General features: G+C 35.4%; 3 protein-coding genes across 21 annotated transcripts in view; 2 read left to right on the forward strand and 1 right to left on the reverse strand.

Annotated features, from left to right (window-relative positions):
* Hmt-1 (ABC transporter ATP-binding protein/permease Hmt-1) overlaps window positions 1-15,607 on the forward strand; it is a 27,536-nt gene extending 11,929 nt beyond the window's left edge. For 5 of the 7 annotated variants that reach the window (XM_022083219.2, XM_022083218.2, XM_087352470.1 and 2 more), the window contains exons 11-14: window positions 861-1,039; window positions 1,481-1,595; window positions 2,366-2,628; window positions 3,445-12,446. In XM_022083219.2, the coding sequence (XP_021938911.1) occupies window positions 861-1,039; window positions 1,481-1,595; window positions 2,366-2,628; window positions 3,445-3,577 (690 nt within the window). In that variant the 3' untranslated portion in view covers window positions 3,578-12,446. Of the gene's footprint in view, window positions 1-860; window positions 1,040-1,480; window positions 1,596-2,365; window positions 2,629-3,444; window positions 12,447-13,399 lie in introns of those variants that run through there. The other 2 variants (XM_087352469.1, XM_022083216.1) reach the window with 2 other exon arrangements.
* Window positions 5,276-24,856, reverse strand: part of LOC110839229 (uncharacterized) — a 25,859-nt gene continuing 6,278 nt past the window's right edge. The window contains exons 1-13 of one of the 7 annotated variants that reach the window (XM_022083229.2): window positions 19,276-19,504; window positions 16,671-16,828; window positions 15,676-15,784; window positions 13,855-14,034; window positions 13,406-13,583; window positions 11,726-12,103; window positions 10,240-10,390; window positions 9,661-9,852; window positions 8,975-9,154; window positions 8,513-8,694; window positions 7,736-7,948; window positions 6,882-7,037; window positions 5,276-6,363 (exon numbers count right to left, since the gene is read on the reverse strand). In XM_022083229.2, coding sequence (XP_021938921.1) covers window positions 6,240-6,363; window positions 6,882-7,037; window positions 7,736-7,948; window positions 8,513-8,694; window positions 8,975-9,154; window positions 9,661-9,852; window positions 10,240-10,390; window positions 11,726-12,103; window positions 13,406-13,583; window positions 13,855-14,034; window positions 15,676-15,784; window positions 16,671-16,802 — 2,175 coding nt within the window. In that variant the 5' untranslated portion in view covers window positions 16,803-16,828; window positions 19,276-19,504 and the 3' untranslated portion in view covers window positions 5,276-6,239. Of the gene's footprint in view, window positions 6,364-6,726; window positions 7,038-7,735; window positions 7,949-8,512; window positions 8,695-8,974; window positions 9,155-9,660; window positions 9,853-10,239; window positions 10,391-11,725; window positions 12,104-13,405; window positions 13,584-13,854; window positions 14,035-15,675; window positions 15,785-16,670; window positions 16,829-17,563; window positions 18,069-18,256; window positions 19,214-19,275; window positions 19,525-24,856 lie in introns of those variants that run through there. The other 6 variants (XM_087352488.1, XM_022083224.2, XM_022083225.2 and 3 more) reach the window with 6 other exon arrangements.
* Window positions 15,720-24,856, forward strand: part of LOC110839225 (uncharacterized) — a 35,318-nt gene continuing 26,181 nt past the window's right edge. For 3 of the 7 annotated variants that reach the window (XM_022083207.2, XM_087352468.1, XM_022083211.2), the window contains exons 1-3: window positions 20,536-20,779; window positions 21,056-21,360; window positions 22,618-24,018. In XM_022083207.2, coding sequence (XP_021938899.2) covers window positions 21,139-21,360; window positions 22,618-24,018 — 1,623 coding nt within the window. In that variant the 5' untranslated portion in view covers window positions 20,536-20,779; window positions 21,056-21,138. Of the gene's footprint in view, window positions 15,793-20,535; window positions 20,810-20,833; window positions 20,853-21,055; window positions 21,361-22,617; window positions 24,019-24,856 lie in introns of those variants that run through there. The other 4 variants (XM_022083209.2, XM_087352467.1, XM_022083208.2 and 1 more) reach the window with 4 other exon arrangements.

Raw genomic sequence — 24,856 nt, forward strand, 5'->3', positions numbered from 1 at the left:
TAGAAAATTAAAGACAATAATTTCACCTGTTCTTTTACTTGGATATGAAATTTGGTCCCTTACTTTAATCTTATCAGAAAAGAACGGAGATCGAGAATGTCTGAGAACAAACTCTTTAGAAGCATATTTGGACTTAAGAGGGATGAAGTATAAGAATTAAGAAAATTGCTTAGGAGCTTACACTTGCACTTTTGACATAGTATTATTGAGGTGGTTAAATCAAAAGATATAAAATGGGCTTGGCGTGATTATGTAGCTGGAAACTAGAAATGAATAACAATTTTGGTTTGAAATACCTAAAGGAGGGAGACCATTTGAACATGAATGACAGGATCTTGGAGAAATAGATTTTAGAGCTGTGAACTCGGTTTTGCTAGCTGAGAATAGGATTCATTAATGGCTGATGGGCTGATTAATTAGCTGCTCAAGGAAGACTTTGTACCGTGCAATTTGATGTAGACGAGAGAAGTTACTTAATTATGACAAAATATATGATGAAATGTTTTGAGAGTGACAAAATTTAGATCAGTACTGCTAACATATACACACACATAAAATAACTTGAAAATTTAGTATTTATTATGAAGTTTAATACAATTATAAATTACTCCATTAGTGCACGTAGGGCAGTAAATTACTTCAACTTCCTGGTAACAGAATTCAAAAATACAGTATTCTAAATACGTAAGCCTGCCATTGAAGACATTTCAGAGCTAATTTAGGTTCCTTAGGATCCTAATTCCCTTCATACATATTTTTTGTAAAAATTTATCTTTCATTATGAGAATGTTGTGTGTTACAAAACATTTAACGAAAACCAATTGATTACTTTGATTGAATTGTTGTATGTTCCATTTTAGGTGGGTCCATCAGGAAGTGGTAAAAGTACAGTCATTCGACTCCTATTTCGATTTTATGACGTAGACTCAGGAAGTATTGTTATTGATGGCCAGAATATTAAGACTGTGCTACAGGCATCATTGCGACAAGCAATTGGTGTGGTGCCACAGGACACTGTACTTTTCAATAACTCTATCAAGTTAGTATGTGATGTAATGAATTTTCTTAAATTAACCAGCTTGTAGAATAACTTTCTATTTGCTACAGTCATTGGTGGTTATACAGCTGTCAAGAAAGTCACTGGTGATGGTATTATATTACCATTTTCTTTCTTTTGGACTTCATCCTTTGTCTGGTTCTGAAAAGTCTTAAAAATTTTAAAATCTTAAAAAGTCACTGTGTTTCAAAGGAAGAAATCTTTCTTCAACTTAGGTCAAAACTGGGAGACATATTCTGTTGCATCCAGTAAACTGAGCTTAACAACAATTAATAAACAGAGAAGAGAATATAAAAGCTGGGTTACATGTCAGCAAGCAATTTATTGATCAGCTGAATAAACATCAACTGCTCTTGTTATAAACATATGGACAGATCATGTAAGAGTTATGATTATTCCACATAGATGGCATTAATGTTCCAGGTACAACATCCAATATGGCAGGATATCTGCATCAGACGAAGACATCGTAGCTGCCGCAAAACATGCCGATATTCACGACAGGATCCTAACCTTCCCCGATGCTTATGAAACCAAAGTATGTTTCATTGTACCATATATGTATGTGATTCTTGTAAAACGTGCTTTTGCTGCGCTTTCGCATGTCTGCTGTTTTATTTAAATATTATGACGAGCATCAGTATCCTATCCATAGCCAAATTTTAACATCAAAATGTTGGTTGTTATATGTTAACTATTTTTATGCATCTTTATTACAAGTAGGGATATAACCCCATATTTAATGAGTCACCTGTACTCGAGGAGGGAATGCATGTACAGTTAAGAATGTAGATATTCCAGAATGGTACTGTTTAATTTGAATTACTGATGCCAGTTTTGTGATTATAATTTTTTTTTCTGTCATGCTAAGGAGAATATTTTGATCTAAGAAAGAGAATATAACAGAACAGTGGCAAAACTTACTTACTAGGTAACTTTGTAATATTTTTACTCTTTACCTAATGTTGTTAGTATGATCAAATTGTGCAAATTGAAATAGGTGGAGCATGTAGCACATATGGGGACATAAAAAATGCATACACAAATTTTAGTTGGAAATTTCTAAGAAAAGAACATCTTAGGGGAATTTACATAAATGTGGAGATTATATTAAAATGTATCTTGGAGACATTGGATTTGAGGATATGAACTAGATTCAGTTGACTCAGGCTAGGGCCTAATGGTAGGCTATTGTAAACAAGGCAACAGACGTACTGGAAAAACAAATCTTGGCCAGTTGAGCAACTGTCAGTTTTGAAGTTTTGAAGAAAGATCTTGTACCGTGCAATTACTGTCATTGTTAATTAGGTGGGAGAACGAGGATTGAAGCTGAGTGGGGGCGAGAAGCAGCGTGTGGCTATTGCTCGCACACTGCTTAAATCTCCTAGTATTGTGTTGCTTGATGAAGCTACAAGTGCATTGGACACACAGACAGAGAGGAACATCCAAGCTGCTCTGAACAGAGTGTGTGCCAACAGGACCACCATTGTGGTGGCACATCGACTGTCGACCATAATTCATGCTGATGAGATCCTTGTACTGAAGGAGGGTGAGATTGTGGAGCGAGGCAGGTGAGGCGTTTCTTCCATAATCATTCAAACCTGCTTTATGGTACCAGTACACAGTTTATTTATTAAAATTAAAGATAAAGTTAATGTTGGCGTTATTCCTGAGTATGAAGATGACCGTCTTCTGAGGTGTTGTGCTGCTTAGTCTTGTAGAAGTTGACCGAGGTTACAGGGGTGCATACTGCCTACATTGTCAGGGTACAGGCAGGGCTTTGTTTTATGTGCATCCTTTGCACACAATACATAAAATAATTGCATAATGGGATGATTATATCTCTAGCTGTCCACATTTCATATCCAAAAACTGCTCAACAGACTTAAATTAAATTTGACGAAGTAACAGGTAAATTAAATCCCAGTTCATATTTGTCCAATATAAACCCAACGTACATGATTCTCAATTTGAACATTATAATTTATTCTCAAAAGAGATCATACAAAAATGGATATGGAGCATAAAATATATAATTCATTATGATTATAATTTGTATCTCAATTTATATGGTGTCTGTGTAATATACCTGGTACCTGGTACTGAGCTATTCTCGGAGTAAAGATGAGCGGGTAAGGAAAATTAAAAATAATTTCTGAACATGTGTGATATTCGTAGTTTTACAACAGTATGTTTATGTCTGTTTTATAGATTTTATCTGTAGTTAATGAACATCAGTGCTAAAGAGATACTAAAAATTGCAAATAATTAATTTTTTAAAATATGTATAGTTCATTCTGGAGTACCACTTTCCATGTTTGTTAATTTATTAAAGTGTGCATAGTTTTTTGAGACATTGCAAATGTAACGTAGTCATTATTTTACAGACACGAAGATTTAATAGCATTGGGCAATGTGTATGCAGCTATGTGGGAGCAGCAGTTGAAAATAGATGATATGCCACAAGAACAAGAAAGTGAAGGAGACGTGAACAAGAAAACAAGTGCTAGCAGTGCATGAGTTAACACTTTTCTGCCAGGTATAAAAATGTCAGTTTAGTACATTCAGATCCAGCTGGAAATTTGTCAGACTGCTCTTGCCATATTCATCCACACTTCTGAATATTCATACATAAGCAAGTTGCCATCCGGCCTCTGCTAGTAGCGTTATTTTACAAAAAGAAAAAGGTTGCAATATTGTTATGTCTGAAATGTTTCCTTTCATGTTTCTTAAACTTTTATCCATTGTTAGTTTATTACAAGTCATCTGCTGAGTATACGTGTTAATAAATATTGCGTAAGGGACTTCCAGATACTAAGCAGGAGTCATAATTACTCAACCATGAATTTCAATGGTCTGAATATTCTAATCTTGTGAGCTAAGCAGTTTTGCTAAAACAAAGCGTTAGTATTTTTTTTGTATAAATAAGATATTTCAGATGTAAGTTGAAAATCAGTACATTTTCATATTCCTCAAAGTTTCTATTTTGGTATGAGAAGGCTTTGCGGAAATTGAATTATATCTGTTGAAGAAAAGTTGTATTACTTTGATGACTGAGCTCAGACATTGAGAGCTGTCATAAGCACAGAGAAGGCGTACTCATGTGAATGGCAATTACTGCTATTGGCAGTGAATATGTTAACCATTTCATAGTGTAATTTATTTATATTATGTATATATTTAGCTTTTATTTTAGAAATTATAATAGGTAGTTACTATTAAAGTACAATCCCCATTTAATGTTTCTTGGAGAGAAATGTATTTGAACAATTAATCCACTGTGCAGCGCCTTTCTTTCAAAATTGGTAGTTACTCATCTGGTCAAGAAATTCCCAGCTGTTAAGGAACCGAAGACATGAAAACCTATCTTCACAGCCTCTCTCCTAACCCTTTAAAGCCAAAGCTCATCTAAATAATATTTAAAAACTAAGTCATTTATACTACCCATAGCCATTACATAGATCAATTGGTTAATGTTTTTAGCACTGAGAATAAAAGAAAACCCATTAATACAAAATGCATTGTCACTAGTATTAAAGCTACTTGTATGTGTAGTTATCATTTGGCTTTAAAGGGTTAATATCCATCTGATGTTATTCTGTCATCTACACTTATGTCTCTCAAATAGATTGCTTCCCTTGAGGTGTTCCAACCAAAATTATGCATTTTTCATTTTTGTACTTTGTGATCCACGTCTTACCCATCTCATCTTCATCGTATTAGACAGAATACAAATTATGAAGCTTCCCATTGTGTAAATCGTTCAGACCTGTACCGAACGCTACACTAACGAGAATCTTAAGTAAAGTCTGACATGGAGGTAATGTGGTTAGGACCATAAAAATTTTAAACTTAAAATGAGGAAGGACATGAGCAAACATTAAATGAAGATTCCACTGTATAGTGAAGTGGTCTTTCTGATGAACTGTATGGACATGTTAGAACAATTCTTTTGTAAAAATTAAAATGCTTCTTCAGATGATAACGGTAGCTGCTCCACTACAAAACTATTTGTTCTTATTCAGTAATCTGGTACAAGGTATAGGAAATCAAATATTTTCAAGCCTGAAGTAAATAGGAATCAATTAGATAAAGACATGACGACATCACCAAATTTCTCACATACTCCAAAACTGGCTCAGGATAGAATTCAGCTCCAGGCTGTAGTGAACACAGTGACGAACCTGTACGCTTTCATATCAGAGAATTTGTAGCCAAGAAGTTTTAGTGTGGTATATTCCATATTTGTGATCTACAGAAATGGTATCATGGTTCACAGATTGTCAAGAAGGCTGTAAAACAAGAATAACTTAACCTATGATAAAGGCTTGACAGTTCGTCTCTCCTCTGTAAGTTTTCCTCTTGTGTCTGGGTCCATTTTTTCCTTACTGTCATACTCATTTTTCTCTGTACCCAGCCCTTTGTAACCCCAGTGACATCTTTATTTCTCAATCTTTTAGAGGAATTCTTTTGTTATCAATATGTAACAGTTGTCCTTACCATTCTGTCTTTAATATGATAAACTATTATTACAGTGTTTCTCAATGCAAGCAGACCTGGCAATTTAAATGCTAGACTATATTTTAGTATATAAAGTATAAGATATATAAGTTTATTATGTTCTCTACATTGAATGCAGAAATTGATAGCTAATTAATGTCTTGTGAAGCATTCAGTCATTCGTCATTTGCAAGTTTGAAACACAAGTAGGTAGGGTGGGTAGTTTGCAGGATCTTTGTACCCTACTGTGATGGTCTGTGTGCCAAAAAGTTTCATAATCACTGGTCTAGAACAGCAGGTCTCAACATTTTCTGCCTCACAGACTTGTACAATTATAGAAATAATATTTAGTATGTACTAGTTGGTCTCTAAAAGAAATTTAAAAAGTTGTAAGTTGCAGAATTGTAATCTTTCTCACTGTGGTAAAATTTTTAATAGAATGTTAACTAGAATGCTTGAATTCTTAATTTGGTAAGAAAGGCTGCCACAGCATGATGCGACCACCCAGAGAATAAATGCAAAAGTCTCAAACCACCATAAAAGCATATTAGTAGGAGTACCATTAAACTGTTCTGTATTTTCCATATGCAACTAGACAACTATTTTCTGCTTCTTAACCAATCAGAAGTTCATAGTAACATCTAATAGCTATAAGGCCAAATGCAAGATCGTCAAACGACAGTCAGCCAAGGAAGATGTGAGATCTGGTCATTGGAGGACTTGCGGTGGGCGGACGACCAGCAATTCTCATCTCCAGAGCGACACGTGCGACCTTACGGTCAAACGTCTCTGGTGATAATGTTCTCCTAAAATGAACAAAATTGTTAGAGTACAGAAACAAGAAAATCTGACCATAGTTATGAATAAGATAACTTCTACCAGACTGCATGGTGTAATATTCCAGAAGACAATAATCTTCAAGTTCCAGTTCATGTGTTGAATCATTAATAGAACATTAAAATAAATATAACATTAGAATAAAAACACTGTACAAATTTAAAATTCTGCAAAGTTGTGATCACTCCTCAAACTTAGATCATGATACAGGCTGCCAAGGGGAAGTTTTTATGAATAGTAAAAGGCTTTACAATGTTGGATCGAATTCAAATGAAGAAATAAGAAGTAAATACAGACATTTTCTTTCAGTAAAAATATACAGGAATACAAACAAAATCAACACATACAAAGAATGGATGACAAAAATTGCAGTAAAGAATAAACTGAGAGTACAAACATATTAAGGTTGTGTACATAAGAGAAGAAGAAGAAGAAACTGGGGTACATTCTTAAGAAAGTGTCATGATCTGTGTCTGTAATGATGTACCTGATATGCTCTCGGAGATCAGCTGTTGTCTGTGCTTGCAGGCGAGACTCTCTTATGGCCATATCACGCTCTTTGGCCATTCTCTGCATCTTTGTCTCCTTCCGAGTTATGAGCTCTCGAATATAGCACACTCGAGCTTCATCATCACGGCTTAGCCTGTAAGATTGATGTTATTAGTCTGCAGAGAGCTGCTACATGATTGCTGACTGTCTAACTACATAATTCACAGTTCTTGTTGTCTACTATGTACAACAAAAAATTATGTATGTAATAATTCCACTAATTTGTAATCTTATGTTTTTCTGTATATTGCTTTCCTCTGCCTTCCATTAATTTCTGTTATTTGTGCCAGGTTTTGAAAAGGAAAGACACCAATATGTCTGCCTAATTTAAAAAAACCAGTGAATCAGCGTTAATTACTTTACGTTAAGGAGAATGTTGTGATACACTTGGACATCTATTTCCGGTGAAAGACCAGATGTTAGCATTTGAGCCAAGACTATATTCAAGTTTGAGGCATCACATGTTTTTTTGTTTAAGTATATGTTGTGTTTGCACAAATACTTGTTATTTCAGTGTGGATCTCACACCAAGAGTAAATGGAATAGAATATGTAATTGTTTATAAAGCTTACACTATCCAGTAACATTCTATTGATGAGAAAATTGTAATCAACAGTGTTATCCACATTATCACTGAGAAAGCTCTTTGTGCTGCATTGGCGAGGCTGGAAGTGTAAGGGAAGCAGGTATTTTTTTTAAAAATTTTATCGACTTGTTAGTCATTTTCATTCTTATTTAAAGGTTCCAGATTAAAATCTGATTGCAGGCAATTTTATGAGGTGGTTGACTGACCTGTCCATGAGATGTGTGTGGTGTTGCCATCGTGCCCTGTTCTCATTCTCTACCTTCTGTCGCTTGCTCTCCAAGTGACGTGTCGCTTTAACTTCTGCTTCCTGTGTTGCCTTCCACTGCAAGGACAGTACCTGACCCTGCCACTTGTTCAGTCCCACATCAAGATCATCATGCAGTTGATGAACTTGTTGAAATCTGACTGATCGTTCTAAGCTGAAAGAGAGGTTTATTTCAAAACTGACATCTTCATTCATAATTAATTAATTATAGAGGGACGTCTGTAGCAGAGGGTAGTTACTAAATTGGCCAAGAAATGTCCTGCTTGTTTTACAGAACTGGAAGTTTCTGTTCACAGAATCCTGTCTTTGAACTTCATCCTGCGACAGTTCAGTCATATTCAAGCCCTCACATCTACCTAAGATCCATTTTAATATGGGGTGTCATGGAATGATTAAAAGTGATTTGCTATATTTAATGAATTAAAGCACTTACAATGATAAAATGAAATGACATGTAGACACTTCAAATTTGTCATCACTTTTGACAGTTCGGTCCCTGGCTGTTATGGTGTTGCAACTGCTCAAAAGTTGTATAGGACATGGGAGCAAATGCCTTTGTCGCCAACGTCCCCAGACTTGTTATACTTGATATTTTTTGTCGGGTTTCATGAAGGATCATGTCTTCACACCGTCATTGCCACAGTTCCTAGTATAGTTATGGGGACAAATCTCAGAAGGAAAACTTGCAGTTGATGCAGATGATTTACCAGACTCGTACCTCTGTCCCTTAAGTTGCCTACTACGGTCCTTCTGGATCTGTTTAAACTTTTCTTGTGCGCGTTCTTCTCGTTGTTGACAGAGTCTGCGCAGTTCTTGTAGTGCCACCTTGGTTTCTTCTTGCATCTGCTGCCAACGTTCTTGATGACGGAGTTCTTCTACTCGATTGGCGCTGGCAACTCTCTGTAAATGGTGTGCATAAAAACACTTTATACCTGAGACAGCTGTCATGCTACAGACTTGAAGAGATGCCTGGTTGAAATTGCGATCAGGTTACTGGATACCGTGACTGAGGTTTTTCATGGTTTCTATCAATTTATACTGCGCAAGTTTTACCATGGCAATACAATGCTACAGGACCACAGATAGGTCCACCTACTTTCTCAAAAGTTCCACTTTGCAGGCATAATATCTCTAATTTGTGTTAGTATTACAATAAGAATGTCCATTATGAAAAACAAACCCTCCGATAAGTTTCTTGGTTTTGCATCCTTGTCATTTCTGCTCTCTCAAGCCGCAGCTTCTGCTGTTCATCTAATGTTTGCTGCCACAGTGCTGCTTCCAGCTCTCTTTGTTGGCATGCTGCTTCCGCTTCGGCCTGACGCTTCGCAGCAGACTGACTGCGTTCCTCGACTTTACTCATCTACAACAAATAATGGAATATGTCTTACATACAGAATAGCAGTTGTGGAGTCTAATCCAGATTTCTGTCTTCTGGATTGTTGCGCTGTGTTGTCTGGTCGACTCACCGCTGTGAAAACCTCAAATCTTACAGAGTCTAATCCAGTTTTAAACTTTTCATTGTTAACACTATGTATACTTTTATCCAGGAAGTGTGCCACAACAACCTTAAATATATTTTGCTTTCACTTTATTGAACTGCATGCATAAGATTACAGAGGTCACTACTGGAAATGACCTTAAGAGACATTACAAAATTAAGAAATAAAAAGCAATCTGTAAGTTATAAGATAGTTGATGAATTAACATTATCAGTTAAATATAAGACTAATGTAGACAGAATGCAAGAGACAGAATAACTTCTCAACCTTAGAGTGAGCAATTGCAACAAGATGTGGCAGGAAATTGGCTGGAATTTTTTACAATTAGGTGCTTACAGCGCATGAGAAAGAGTGAATTTTCTCAAACCTTTCGCTCCTCTACAGCATAGCGTAAGTTTGCGGCACGTTCTTCTTTTTGACGAATTCTGTGCTCTAGTTGCTGTTGTGATTGCCGGAGACTCTGCTTCATCTCCTCCATTTTACGCGAGTTTTCAGTGTTCTGCATTCTTCGCCTTTCTGCCACTATCTCCCTCCACTGTGCCATCTCCATACTGCTTTGCTGTATCATATTGTCATTGGAGAATTCTGTATAATTTTTTGTGTGGGAGGGACATACTAACATAAACAAATTTGCATATTTAGATCTTACTTTGTCATGTTTATTGTAGGAAGAAGGTGGTGAACATGACAAAAATGTACATAAAACAATTTGATACAGAGTACATATAATAATAACAATAACAACAAAAACAGCATATTAACAACAACAATAAATAATGTACAGGCTAAGTATTTAAAAACAGTCATTGACAATGTTTTAGGTGTATTTGCAAGTTAAATTTGTTTAGAATATCTTCAGTGGATTCTATTAACAATTTATTTCTGCGCTGGACAAAGTTTTCCTGTAAGCAAGATGTAAATGTTTGATATTAAAGTAATTATATACCTGTTCTCTTTCCTCCCTGTCCTGTTCCCAGAGCTGATGAGCCTGGTAGGCAAACTCATCACTTTCTCTCTCAATTTTTTTCTTGAGGGCCATTGACTCAAGGATGCGACGATCGTGTTCAGACAGATGTAAGTTGTCTGTGCTGATATAGCTATAGGTAGAGGATGTACATATTTGAAACCACAGTAACAAAGTAGATTAGTTTTTTGGTTGTTTTATCACATTTTAACTGCAGAAGCTAGTAGCATCTATTATTAGGTGGGAATAAACTCATGAATGGTGATTAGATAGGGGTTTGGAAAGAGGTGGTCATGACATATTTCAGGATACTCTCCCATCATTTACCAGTAGAAAGTGAGGAAAACCATGAAAAATATTAGTCAAGATAGCCAGTAAGCTGCCAAAAATCCAAATTGGATACCCCATAATTTCAGAACATTTAAGTCATGGCAATATAACCATAATATCCAATTAAAGGACATCACTAACCAATTTCCAGAAGATGAGTCGTGGCTATATAACTGTAACGTTTGGTATACAGGAAATATATCTGCCTATTTCAAGAATACGTACATGAATGTATAACCATTACATTTGGTGTAAAAAAATGCAAATACCTAATTCCAGAAGGATGTAATGATCTTATCTTTCTTAACTAATAATCCTAATAATATTTGGTGAAGAGTACAAATTATGGAGCTCCTCATTATACAGTTTTTTCCAGCCTGCTGTCACTTTAGGACCAAATATTTTTTTAAATACCCAGTTCTTAAATGTTGTCAATCCGAAAAGGATATAAATGTATTTAAAATTAACTTGTTCAATAGCAATGAGTAAGAGATGATACAGTCATGCAGAATGGTGGTTGGAGGTTGGTTTAATAGTATTGCTCAAAACTTGTGCTTGAGAGGAATGCAGTTCAAATCTTGGCTGTGTTGTCAGTTATCTCTGTCCAGGCAAGTACCCGGACAGTACCAAGACCAAGATATGCTCTTTTGAGATCCTTTTCTGCTTCTCATTCACGATCAGCTTCGTGTTTCATTTGATGCTATACAGCCTCTGCAGTTAGAAACAACATTGTTAAACAATCTCAGAATTATCCCTGTCAGTGAACCGACTGAAACACTGAGGCAGATTCTGGGTCACTATAGCAGATGATTAGAAGCTGGTTTTCTGTTGCATGTAAATTATTTATACCAGAACCATGCAGAATAATAACTGTCTTCAGTGTCTGTTATGGGTACGGAAGACTTTATTATGTTATTCATATTTCACAAAGAACTTGGCAAATTTGCGTAGCCTCTATATTAGAAAGAAGATTAAGTAAAATTAATTGATACTTATCGACTAGTAGGGTTTTCTCTGCGAATCTTGAAAAGGTGTGATTATTTAGTTATTTGGTTGTTAATGGATAAATAATTTTACCCAGTTATCAAACAAAGACTACAAAAGTATAAAAAGGCCTACATATGTTTCTCCAACTAACCTGAAAGACACTTGTTTCCTCTTTAATGGAATGGCATTGATGTTCCTGCTAACACCACAGCTTGTGTGATTAGAGACGGAGTTAGTTGTGATTCGGTAGTCATGACCATTCTGCTTTCTCGTCAGAGTTTGATGTTTTGTATTGTGCCTGTTGGTTGCATGTGAACTGGCAGATGAAGGCAAAGACCTGATCTTTTGCAGGTATTTGGTTGAAGTTCTGCTACATGATTTATCAAAGTGACTGTTGATTAGTCGAGTATTTCTCATTAACAGTTTTACTGATGTTGATGTGGAGGAAATGGATGAGATTTCTGAAGATGAACTTCCAAGATGCAGTTGCAAATGTGGGGGTGTGGAAATATTCTTGCATTTTCCAATGCTAACAAAGAAGAGAATTTTCTGTTACTAACCCACAGAGTACAATACATCAGAGAATTTGGAAGTTACATATTGTTACCCTAAATTTCATATAAGAAGACCATTATTTTAAACATTAGGAATTTACAGTCAGGTAATAAATATATCCAGAGATGGGATAAAAATTAGGAGACTGGCTATCACAAGGTTTTTCATGACTTTCCTCATTGTGTTGAGGCTAATTTTTGCATAGTATATATGTATATGTTCATGTTTCAGTATTAACTGAAACTAACTGTATGGAATAAAGTCCTTCTTGAGAAACTAGTAGTATCTCAGATAATAAAGAAATGTCTTGTCATTTATGGAAGAGATTAATTTCCATGTTTACAAGAGCCTCCCACTGCCCTATCCTCCATCATATTTTTGTAAGATTCATTTTAATACTACCCTCCCATCTGTGCGTAAGTTTTCGAAGTTTTAACTTTTGTTCAGGTGCTCTAATAAAAATTTTGTATAATTTCTTACTTTGCCCTTGTGTGCCACATGTCTCACAAATTTCACACTCCTAGATTTGAGCATCTTAATATTTGTTGAATTACAAAAATTATAAGGCTCCTTATTATGTAGTTTCCTCCAACCTCCTGTCATTTTATCTCTCTTAGCTTCCTGTCATTTCATCCCTTTTAGGTTCAAATGTGTTTCTCATTATGGTTCAATACATGTACACAAAACTCGAAACTGAAGTATACGTATTTTCCAAATTTGCTTCCCTTTTTGGTACTGATGTTATATCTTACACATAGATTCATATTATTGATATTACTAATTAGCAGTACTGGTACTGCATTGTATGGAGTTATAAACCCTGTTGCTGGCAAAGCTAAACAAAAATAGGTACATTACACTCACATACTCACAGAAAGGCAAATAATTTGTTTCCTGAATTTAATTGTGTATAAAATGGATCAAAAATGTTTTATTGAAAGTTATAGATCTTAATGCGAAGTATTAGAGGAGGAGGATGTATGCCAAAATTAATGATCCTAATTACTAGGTTTTATTAAAATTATTTGAGAAGTTTTGAATGTGAAACATGCAAATGGATGATCAGATGTTACTTCCCCATTTGTACTGTAATAATGAGAATCTTACATAAAAGAGACTTGCACATCAATAATGTGCTGTTAAGTATACACCCTTTCAAATGGAGTAACATTTTATTGTCTATAGCAAAAGACAGAAGACAAAAGAAATAAGTCTGTGCTGCCCTTTGTGTTTGCACTACATAGAAGTTCATAATTTATTTTTGTTACAGACTTACATTTTCTTGCTTCTTCTGATATCTGGTGAACTGCAATTTTTTGATGCAGAAGTGGATGTAGATTTCCTATTATTGGTTAAATCAGATGTGGATGTTTCACCAGTCAGATACTGTGTATCAATACGTTCATGCTTCAGATCACTATCCTGGTTGTTTTCTAGTGCTTTCAGTGCTAATGCTGTTAGAGGTAAGATAATCAGCTCATTAACAAATACAAGGATATTGATGCTCTTCTATCCATAAAATTAAAAATGCAAAAATATTAATTATATTTTTATTTTATTAAAACTGAAATTGCTGCTCATTTAAAAGAAAACAAAAACTGCATTCAGTAAAATATAAATTTAATTTTTTATTATGTGACCTGCCACCTATACTGAGGTCTAAGCTTTTTAAATTGTCCCTCAGACAAAGAAAGGTTGCAAACCCCTGATTTAAGTCATTTTTACCTTGCTTTCCTGTTGATCGTGATGTGTTCTCTTTGTCAAGCTGTTCTTTACGAGCTGAGGTAATCAAGGTCGTTATTTTATTTTTATTATCAGTAGAAGACAAGGGTGGTGAATTCTCCTTAAGTGGTCCTGATTGTGTCATGAGTTCCTCTCTAATGGCACGGCATTTTTCTAGCTTATCTGGAAACAGTTTAAGATATGCTATTTAAAATTGTCATTCAGGATATGGATTAAAAGCATGCCAGTAGTAGAAGCCTGTAAGTACAAGACAGCATATGTTCAAAAATTTATTGCATAGATGACAGTAATTGCAAATTCATTAATCTAAAACATCTGTCTTTGGAAGAGAGCAAATACAAAAGGACTGGAGAAGATTAACAATTAGGGCTTCATAATTTGTACCTTCACCTAATACTGTAAGGATGCTTAAATCAGAGAATGAGATGCTGGAAAATTGAGGACAGAAAAATACATACAAAATTTTTGTTACAAAATATCAGATAATGAAATCACTTAGGAGACCTACATGAAGAGGGGAGGTTAATATCAACACAGATCTTGCAGAAATACAGTGTAAAGATGTAGATTGGTTTTATCTGGTTGAGTATAAGATCTAGTAATGGACTTGTATAAAAGATGTGATGAACCTTCAGGTTCCTTAAAAGCAGGAATTTTTTGACCTGCTGAATAACCACAAACTCTGTGTTTACTGTGATGTTAATGGTTAAATTTTCCTTTGAACTAGAGCAGGGCGCTCCTTTCGGAGCTCCTAGGGGGGGGGTTGGTCAAGTTTGTAAAACGCAATCAACCTTGGTTAGTCCCGAAGAGGAATTAGTTTAGTGTCTCATTCAAGTGTTTTAACCCCTGAGTAAGAAACTAAACTAACCCCCCCGAGTGGGGCGTTTAAACACTTGACCAACCCCCCGAAGGGGGTTCGTTGCGTTTTAAAATCTTGAGTAAGACACTAAACTAACCCCTGTGTATAAACAAATATAAGTTGATATTGTTGATGACGTCATTTTTTGACAACGATGGCTAATCCTTTCGGAGCGCTTCCTGTAATCTGATATTTTACTTCCTTACGTCGCTGATCAGAGACCAACAGTTCTTGGTCAGTCAACTTTTCACGTCCAGCCCCACCCTTGCAAATCTTCGTCTTAAAATCGATCATAAAGTCAGTTTTCATAATACTTTCGTAAGCGTAATATATCGAATGAGTATCACTTTACCTTGTTGGAGTTGGTACTTCAAATACTTGATAACGTCTTCTTTCACTTTCCTGATGTTTTAGGACAACTGTTAGTCAATTCTTAAGAATGCGACGTGCTGTTTCTGGAGCAGTGATAATGCGACTGACTTGATATTCTTTGATTTCTTTTGTTGTGAAGCGTTATTTGTTTACTCGGCATTGTTGTGTCAACTTCAACAATGCCAACAGATATTTGTTTGCACGGCATTGTTGTGTTCCACAACAATGCCGAGTAAACAAATATCTGTTGGCATTGTTGATGACGTCATTTTTTGACGACAAATTGGTTGAAGACAACGACTAATCACAAATTTTTATAGTATAAGATTAGCGAGTAATGGAAGGAAAAACAAAACCTCTTCTGAACTGTAGAAATATGTTTTGTACACATTTAATTGGGAAACAACAACTCTGTTTCCAAATAACTGACATGAATAAAATTTATGTTGAAGACCGAAACATGCCACCATAGTTCAATAAAAAGTATTCTAATTAAACTCTTAACTCTGGAAATATTTAAACTGACACATTCATTTTTGTTATACTGACTGTAAGCTGTCAAGTGTACTTACTTAACCGTTCCTGTTCCTGGTCTTTATAAAGTTGATACACCTGGGTAGAATTCTCTGCTGCAAGGTCGTCTTGGTACTCTTGAAGACTCCTGTACAGGAGTTCCACTGGCTGAACAGGTGAGTTATGACAATACTACACCATTCTCTATTTCACTTAGTGAAAATAAAATAATCTGTATGACAACTCAGGCATGTAATATAAAATAAATAAAGTAAAAGCCAGAAACGTAGTAGAAATAATGTACACACAAATATGTAAGAGATTACTGTATACAAGAAGAATAAGTGAAGAAAATATTAAATTTTGAATCTTTGGGATACAGAGTAAAATAATCTGAGAACAAATGAGGTTAAAACTTGGCAGGAGCAGGAACTTTTCTCTTTGTCATCTCATCACATCTGGGACCAACCCAGCCTTTTAATTAATGGCTACAAAGTGTTATTTTGCCTGGGGTTATTGATTGAAGCATGAAGCTACCACTCATTTCCATCTAATGCCAATATCTAGAATATGTGACACATTACTTATACAGCTTGGGCATGGGAATAACTTTACTTTTAGCTTAATTATCATTATAACAAAATTTTACATGAAGATGGGAATACAACCATCTTCTGAAACATTGTTTCAATATGTCTTGGTCAGTGGGCAATCTCTGATGTACTTTTAGGCATGTTCAAAAAACCTGCAGAGCACCTGTTAAAATCACTGTCTCTCCATCTTTCCATATATATGGACATACCAATGCAAGAACAGCTGAATGGTTTCCACAGAATTGATAATGGGGTGTTTTACTAAAATATGTTGACACATTCCAATTTTGGTTAAGATCAAACAACAATAATGAGCAATTTATGTGAAGACTTAATGCATAATTTCACATAGAAATGACTGGGTGATTATTCACAGAGGTCAACGGTTAAAGATAAAATTCTAACAAATATTTCAGAATTGTTATGCCATTTCCTAACTACTTGTTGAAGTAATACCTCACCTTGTAGCCAGCTTTGCGGCATGCTTGCAAGGAGCGTGGGCTTGTCAGAACATATGGAGAGTCTTGAGCAGCTAGTGCATTAAAGTTGTAAAGATTCAGGTGCAATGGCTTATCGACAGACTTGGGCTTCATTGCAGTTACCAGTCATGAGGGAAATTCTGAAATGTGCAACATTATTTAAGTAACTAACCAACTAACTAACAGTACAATAATGGAATCTTAAGGACCGACATTGCTAATCAGTACCATGCCACCACCAGACATAATCCTGTTACACCCATATATGAATCTCACAATCACCTATTTCTTTAAGATGTCTTAATTATACACTTCCATCTCCTGCTTGGTCTTGAAAGTAGTTGATTCCTAAGAGGTATTCTCACCAAAAATTCTGTGTACTTTTTTGTTTCCCACAAACTGAGTTGCATTTCCTTCTCACTGTAGCCTCCTAGGTTTTACTAGAGTTATCACAACATGTCAATTGAAATATTATAATATAACTCTCTAATTTTTCTCCAGTAATAACATATACTATATTATAAAACAGAATATTGTGGTATTAACTGTATACAGGACAGTATTAACTATGTGTAGCATTAATTTTTACTTGAAATCATTAAATCACTTGTTATGCAGTATTCTGAATTACACGCTACATTTCATCTCTTAGGTTGATACATTTTCCTGAGCACAAATAAGATAAAAGGATTATGATGCTGCTGTTGTCTTGTACGTGTTTATCATTGCTTGAAGGAAAGTATATGTAAAGTAAAGAGGCATTTACTGAAATGAAAACTGTTACCTGAAGTGTCTGATAGTGTAACAGACATGCTGCATCATTATCAGTACACTCACACTCACTGGATTTAATATCGCAAGATTTGATTTATTACCTGAAATACCATCTGAAGATCACTAGATATGATATAACTTCTGTTCACTAGATTTGGTAACATCTTCAATATACTCACAGGATAATGTAATTTGTTATGCAGTTCTAAGAAATACAGAAATCACACAGAATATAAGTAATTATTAATCCACTCTGATGATGACAAAACTTCTGGGAATTATGCAAACATCCACAGGAATGTATTTCACCCTGAGAGTGTGTAGACTTAGGGCAATGAACTGACAATAGCCACACCAAAAATCGCATTACCACAGAGTAAGAGTGGCATATGTTTGAAGTATGATGATTGTGATTGATAAGTAGACATGGAAGGAAATAGCAGTAGCCTATTTAAGGATCTGCCCCATTATTTGCTATTTTATTTAGCGAAGAATGGGAAGAGTGTGAAAGGAAACGGCTATGGCCTACTTGAAGGTAAATCTCGTGAGAACGCAGAAAGACCACGAAAAACCTGTGCGATTAAAGGAAAGGGAGGGGATAAGGAATCTGTAATGGCACGCCCAGAAATGCTGGAGGAAACATACAAAACCCGAATCAGGACACCGATGTCTTGACCGAGTCTCGAACGGGTAACTGCCCAATGCAAGTCAATAGCGTTCACGCTGAGCTTATTTTCTAGGTGCGAATCCACCGTTTCTGAAGGACATATTCCATACTTTCACTAAAATATTACCTTGTTTCCGCTTCAGGTCAGTAGCTCGCTTGGGTAGTCATCTGTGACCTATTCTTTCGAAAAGTGAAATGCATGTATGTAAAGAGAGGGTTTAAATAAACAGATACATCAAACCAAACGCCAAAAGAGAGGGTTTAAAAAAACAGGTACATCAAATCAAACGCCACCCACTAAATCCTGGTACACATCCTCCTGGAATGCAGATGATTGTTGAGGGTCCTTCTCAACCAAAAGCTGCAAAAATGCACCTATTGGCTTCATTATCTTTCTTTCCACCAGTCTATCCACACATAATAACATAAGAACCGCAGAACAATTTTTGCTGAGGAGTTTTTATAAAATTTGTCGTCAAATGATAATTTTGGTTAAAATCGACAACTGTCAGCATGGGGAATCTCCAGCCACCTGCGCAGTAATCTGGGGAATCCTCCGTGGTGATGTGATACCGCACCAGACTTCTTAGAAGAATATTTCGTATAACATTGAGACACAAAGTCATAGTGTAGTGATTAGCACTTCTGTTGGTTTTTGATCTCCATGCATAAATTCCAAGATTGTATTTTAAAGTAGACCACTGCCTCATTCCTCCAGATGTTACTCATCTTACCATTGACAATTAAATTATCCTGACATTATCAATAAATATCATACAGTATTTAATCTAAACAGATACCAGTGTTGTTACATAAACCATGGAAATAAATATTCTACATAATTAATCTCCAGTGTTTCTTAATTTGTTCATTTTATAATCACCTTGAATAACCTTGACACAATACAGAATCTCTGCAATTGATAAAACATTGTTGAAAAAGCCAAGAATCACACAAACACATGTACAGATACCCAGACTACAAAGTGATTGGATATGGGCTGCCTGCATTAGCTTAATTTTGCATATGAGTCCATTTAATTGACCTGTACACATATACACTCACACCCACACATGCACATGCACACTGCATTTTGTATGAGAGAAACAGTCAAATCTTTCAATATAACAGGTTATGATACATTACCTTTAAGGCCACAGGCATGTTCAAAAAATTCACATCACACCTAATAGATCATGGAAGCGTGAAAACTGTGTGATGTAATAATTATTTCAAGTACAAGCATGACTGGTTCAGAGTATCAAAGAGATCAGTGTGAGAAGATGGTTGTTTGTAGAGGTTGTGGGAGACTCAGAAAATCAATATTAACTGTGTCATGCTCAGTGAGAGACTTGGGTGTTGGTTTGAGGATCATGATTGTTTTCATTCCTATGAAAACATATGCAACTGAAATAAATAATATGCTCAAAGTATTAATTGAATTAATTTTTATTTCTTGACACTGTGGTGTGAGAGAACACTTTCAGGGTTCATCCATGTCTGTCTGTCACATTTTGAACAACAATGGACCCAGAGATAATTGTTTTTGTTATTCTTATTGCTATCATTGCTGTTACTATTGTTATTATTTAACAGGTATCCCCATCACATTAATGCAACAATGACATAAGATTACATGGAGAATTCCCAACATGTGTTTATAGATTATCGTACTTTTACATTCATAAAGTGTCAGAACATTGTGAAGTAGGTTATTCATTGTGTTTATACTTTAGAATGTTGCTTTACGTGGTTTTGAACCGTTTTGTGGTATTATGTAATGGTTTGTGTATATAAACATAACCTCTAATCTGACCTTCCTCAACTCTTTTAACCTCCCTGTCCCAATCCTATCCTGTCCTCCCAAACGTCACCTGAGCTCCTGAACCTCATCTGTCCACACGAAGACACCTAACACCTAGCCTTACATGACCTCGTCCTATTGAACGTAAGTGTCATCACCTGATCTGACCTCCGTGACCTCTTATAATCTCCATGACCTCATCTTCATAATTTCATATGCCCTCCCTGACCCATCAAACATGTCTCAATAAAACTTGGTAAACATTTATAGGTCTACCGTACATAGCGTTATAACACAGATTATCACTATTCAGAAATATGCATTTGGAGTTATTTATCACTACCGCTTACGTTATGAATCGTTCCGACTAATTTTGTGGTTACCCATACGTCAGAAGCCGGTTTTATAATTAGAGATGTTTAACATGGATCCTAATTATGAAATTGTGATGCCAGTAAGAAAATGTGCATTTTGCTTAATTTTTGGAAAGCAGTCTGAAGGAATGGGATCATGTATTTGCGTAGCAACGTACCATGGAGGAAGTGTTTTAAATGTCCCGCGTCCTGTCATAGTAGGAGAAAGTCGAAACCTTGGGTAGGTTGTCTGCCGTCAGAGCGACTTGTATGTATGGCTGCTTTATTTATATTTTGTTCAACAGATTTTGCACATTCCACAGGTAGTCGATTGGGTGTAGTAGGCGAACAAGGTTTGGAAATGAGGGCTATGAACACTAGTATATGCTCTTCTCGTGTGATTAACGTGTTTACGTAATCTAGTTTTAATTGTGTGAAATGTGTGCTGTTCATTCAAGGCCAGATGTATATGGGAGTTTGGCAACCAGAGTTGGTAACCTACATTTTATTAATTCCAATGTCGGTATATCTTTGCTGTTATGAGTTAGTTTTCACACGAATTTTATGTAAGATCTATTGTGTTCTTGTTTCATGTATGATATGTATAGTTTCTGATGATCAGAAAGTTTGTCATTGAAGAATTTTTAAGTTTAATGCCTTTTAATAATCATTCAGTTGTGAAAACATGTTAAGGATACAAATGTGAGAAGCCTTTTGAATGCAAATTACATTGCCATTACTTATTTCAGATTCGCCTCTCTTGTTGCAGGTGAAGGTGGAATATTTGTTTTACAGGATTCATCAGTTGTAAGAACATGTTAATTTAAAATTAAACTTTGCCTCCTTCACATAATGTCAGAAGACTTCTCAGACATACAGTTGCGGGTGTTGTATGATTTTGAATATGTAGGGAAGGATGAACGGAAGATACGGATACAAGAAGGTGAAAAATTATTTTTAATCAAGAAAACAAATGCAGATTGGTGGCAGGTGATCCGGAGTTCTTCTGAGAGACCATTTTTTGTCCCTGCTGCATATGTACGAGAATATTCATGGAGTCAGGATACTTCAGAGGTGTGTTTATTTGTTTAAGATGCAGAATGTAGTTTGGTTTCCCCTAAGGAAATTTAAGTTAATCTAACTTAACACATTGGAACCAAACCTGCATGTGCAATGGGATCAGATACATGCAGAAACTTTGCATGGTAGAACATATAAAAATCTAAATCTCCTTTGTTTATAGTTTGTTTTGCTCTACTTGCACTATTTCCCTACAGATATTTGTAGTTATATATTTGAGGTTTACTTCCACTCCCTTATAATGCTTGATGACAGCAGTAATTTTATCTTTACTGTTTAATTTCATTGTTTAGTTTTAAAGATTTCACTGGATTTTAATGCATCTTTCTGGTTTAGGAGTTAAATTTTCCTGTTGGTTTGGGAGTTTTTTGTTTTAATCCTTAGCTTGGATACTGGTTATTCTGAAGATGGCCATTGCCGTGATGATGAAGGCAGCAAGCACTGCTGAAAAATCAGTAAAGTTCAAACAGACTACAATAATGCAACATCCCAGAAGACAGTCATCTTCATACTTGCTGTTATGAAAACCTCAAATCTCACCTGGCTATCCTGAGTTTATTTTTCACAGTCTAGCAGATCATATTTGATGATACTACTATTAAAAATTCCATGATCACTTCTTCCCACATTTGTACTAACAGTTTGTACCAACATTTGATGTGTAGTTTAAATGTGACTAGTTGGTTCTGTACCCAGCAGGGGCAGGGCACCATGGCGTCTCAAAGTACGAAGCTGACCACTTACATCTATTTAATGCAGAAGCCTTGAATATGTGGACCTGTAACCTCGTGATATAGCTTTTGCAGTTGACACAGTACTGTTAAAGAAACAAAGAATAAATGGAAGATATAGGTTGGGTTAATGATGTCATATTTTCTGTTGTCAAATGCTATTAAATAAACAAACAAACTAAACCAAATGGTGTGTTCTGAGGGTTTAAATAAAAGTTCTGGAATTATTGTGCACTTGAAGCATTGAAGTTGTTTTGTATTTATTAGAGAAAATTGTTTAACAAAACTTATGAAAGTTACAAATAGAATTGCAGGTTATGATGTGTGTCCCCTAAACTCAGCTAATGTGTATAACAACCACACCAAATCAACCAGAAAGGAGAATTGTGGGATCAGAAAATTACCCTGGCATGTGGTGTCAGTATGAGAACCATACTGTAATTTGAACTATAACCAAACTACAGTAAGTTATTTTGTTCTGCGAATGTTCTGTATTTTTACTCATTTTATCTTTTTTAAGGAACTTTCCCATCATGGAAGCATCAGCAGACAACAAAAAAATGATTTAAAAGCCTCATATACTTCTACTGATGTTAAGAATAACTCAAGTAATTTCTTAGAATATGATAAAAGGACTGATGTTATGAGTGTTTCCTGTCCTGGAGAACATCAGATTTATGAGGTGCATTGTGAAAAGCAGCCTGATACATTCCAAAATGTGAAGAAAAAATCATCAAATGTGGAGGGTTTCAGTAAGGAAGAGACAAACCATATTTTGTTGGATAAACGAAAGTCATGGGCAGTTGAAGAATTGGTTGCTGAACTTTCGAAGATGAGAACGGAAAGAAACCACCATGAACCTCCCAATGTAAACTTGGAGGAAGACAAGCATCGAAGTAAAGACAGAATCAGTTCATCTAGTTCACACATGAATCATAACACTATTCATTCATCTCCAGATGATAAAATCTTGTTCTCAAGTAAACATGCCTTATCATTAGAAAATGATAAGGCTGATAACACTGCTCAGAGAAACAAGGGAGGCACTGAAGTAAGAAGTTGTATCAGTGTAAGTGAACCCTGCTCCGAAGTGCGTCCTATCCCGTTGGAAGGGTTGAAGCATGTAGGTAAAGTTAAACATAAACTCTCAGAGTCTTTGGAAAAACTTGCTCAAGAAATACGGTTTCAGACAGTTGCAGCAGTGAGTAGTGAGAATGCACAAAGCAACACGTCAAGCAGTTTTAATGAACCCAGCATTGTTGTCAGTTCAGCAGTAGATAATAAAAAAATGGAGTCTGCATTTAGTAGAATTAAGAGTAAGTTAAGTTACTCCAATAGTTTCAAAACGAGGAAAGAAATGCAACAAGTGTTGAAACATAGAAGTGGAAATTCTGTGTTGTCAACATCTTGGGAAAATGCATTATCAGAATGTAAGAAGACTGAAGATTATAAAGTAATTCAAGATGAAAAAAAATTAAATTCAGGACATGTTTCAAGTTCTTTCAAAGGACAGGTAGATTTGGATCATTGTCAGCTGAAAGCAAGTCATAGCGGCAGTGATCTTGAAGTTTTAAACCAGGTAATCGTGTCTCAGAAGGCATCCAATCAGCACTGGAATTTAATACGCCACCATGTGTTTAATGATAAAGTGAAGGGGATTCAGTTTGTGTCAGGCAGTGAATCTGAAGAAAATTTAGATGAGAGTGTGTGTCGAGATGAGGGTAGTGTCAGTGGTTTGTCGGATGATATTCTGTGTCAGAGAGGTACCAATAAAGGTTCCAGTGATATTAGTGACGGTGCTGTTTCAGACGACTTATTAGTGATTGAATCGTTGAGTAAAGGTGGAGAAGAGAAAGAAGGTGACCCTTGTTCTTCTGTGAAGTTGCAGAGGAAGTTGGTGTCATTGTCAAGAAAAAGCAGGGTAAGGTCATTTTAATTTATTATGTATTCTAAGCTCCAAAACTTCATGACAGATTTTGATGAAACTAAATGTTACCAAGTTAATTGAACTTTAATTCATATTAGTTCAATACATCCTGTTTTATATTTGAAATTTATTAAACTTCATAAATTTTCATAAAAATAGCTGTTCTTGAAAAAGATGCATAACAAAATGTATATAATACTCAGACACACCTTGTTATTATCTAAAACTTTTATCAAAAATATTTTATGATGTGGGGAATCTTCAATGAAACAAAAAAAATTGTTCTGCTGTGTGATTTGTATACTGTGGTAAGTTTTGTGAAAATATTTGTAGCTGCAATAAATTGAACATCAAAGCCATGCAATATGCAGATTTTCAAGTAATATATCTTTAAAATTTGTGTAGGTTGCTTCTTATGAGCGTATAGTTTCCACTTTCATTGTCTGATTTGTTAATTTTTGATTTCTGTAATATGATGGCTGAAGAGATATGAACATACAAAATTATTTGAATTGGCTTAAGATAGACTCTTATTCCATCATTCATATTTATTGACCCACAGAGAAATCTTAAATTGGAATTTCACAATAACTTAACGGTTATAGCAGAACCTGCAGATTGAAAGTCACTTTTACCAAACCTCACCACAGGATATTATCTTGAATCCAACCCAGGAACAATTTATTTTTTAAGATGAGTTTTAATATTACCCTTAGTCTACCAAGTGACTGGTTTCAAAGAGGTTTCGTCATTAAAACTATGTATGGCATTTCTGTAGTACCAGCAAAGTTATATGTCCAGGCCATTGTTAATGTGTGCTTGTTCAAATAAC

Source organism: Zootermopsis nevadensis, unplaced genomic scaffold (genome assembly GCF_977971745.1).
Source record: "Zootermopsis nevadensis isolate Lab colony 2312 unplaced genomic scaffold, Znev_1.0 Znev_ptg000021l, whole genome shotgun sequence".
In the NCBI taxonomy this organism is placed as follows: Eukaryota; Metazoa; Arthropoda; class Insecta; order Blattodea; family Termopsidae; genus Zootermopsis; species Zootermopsis nevadensis.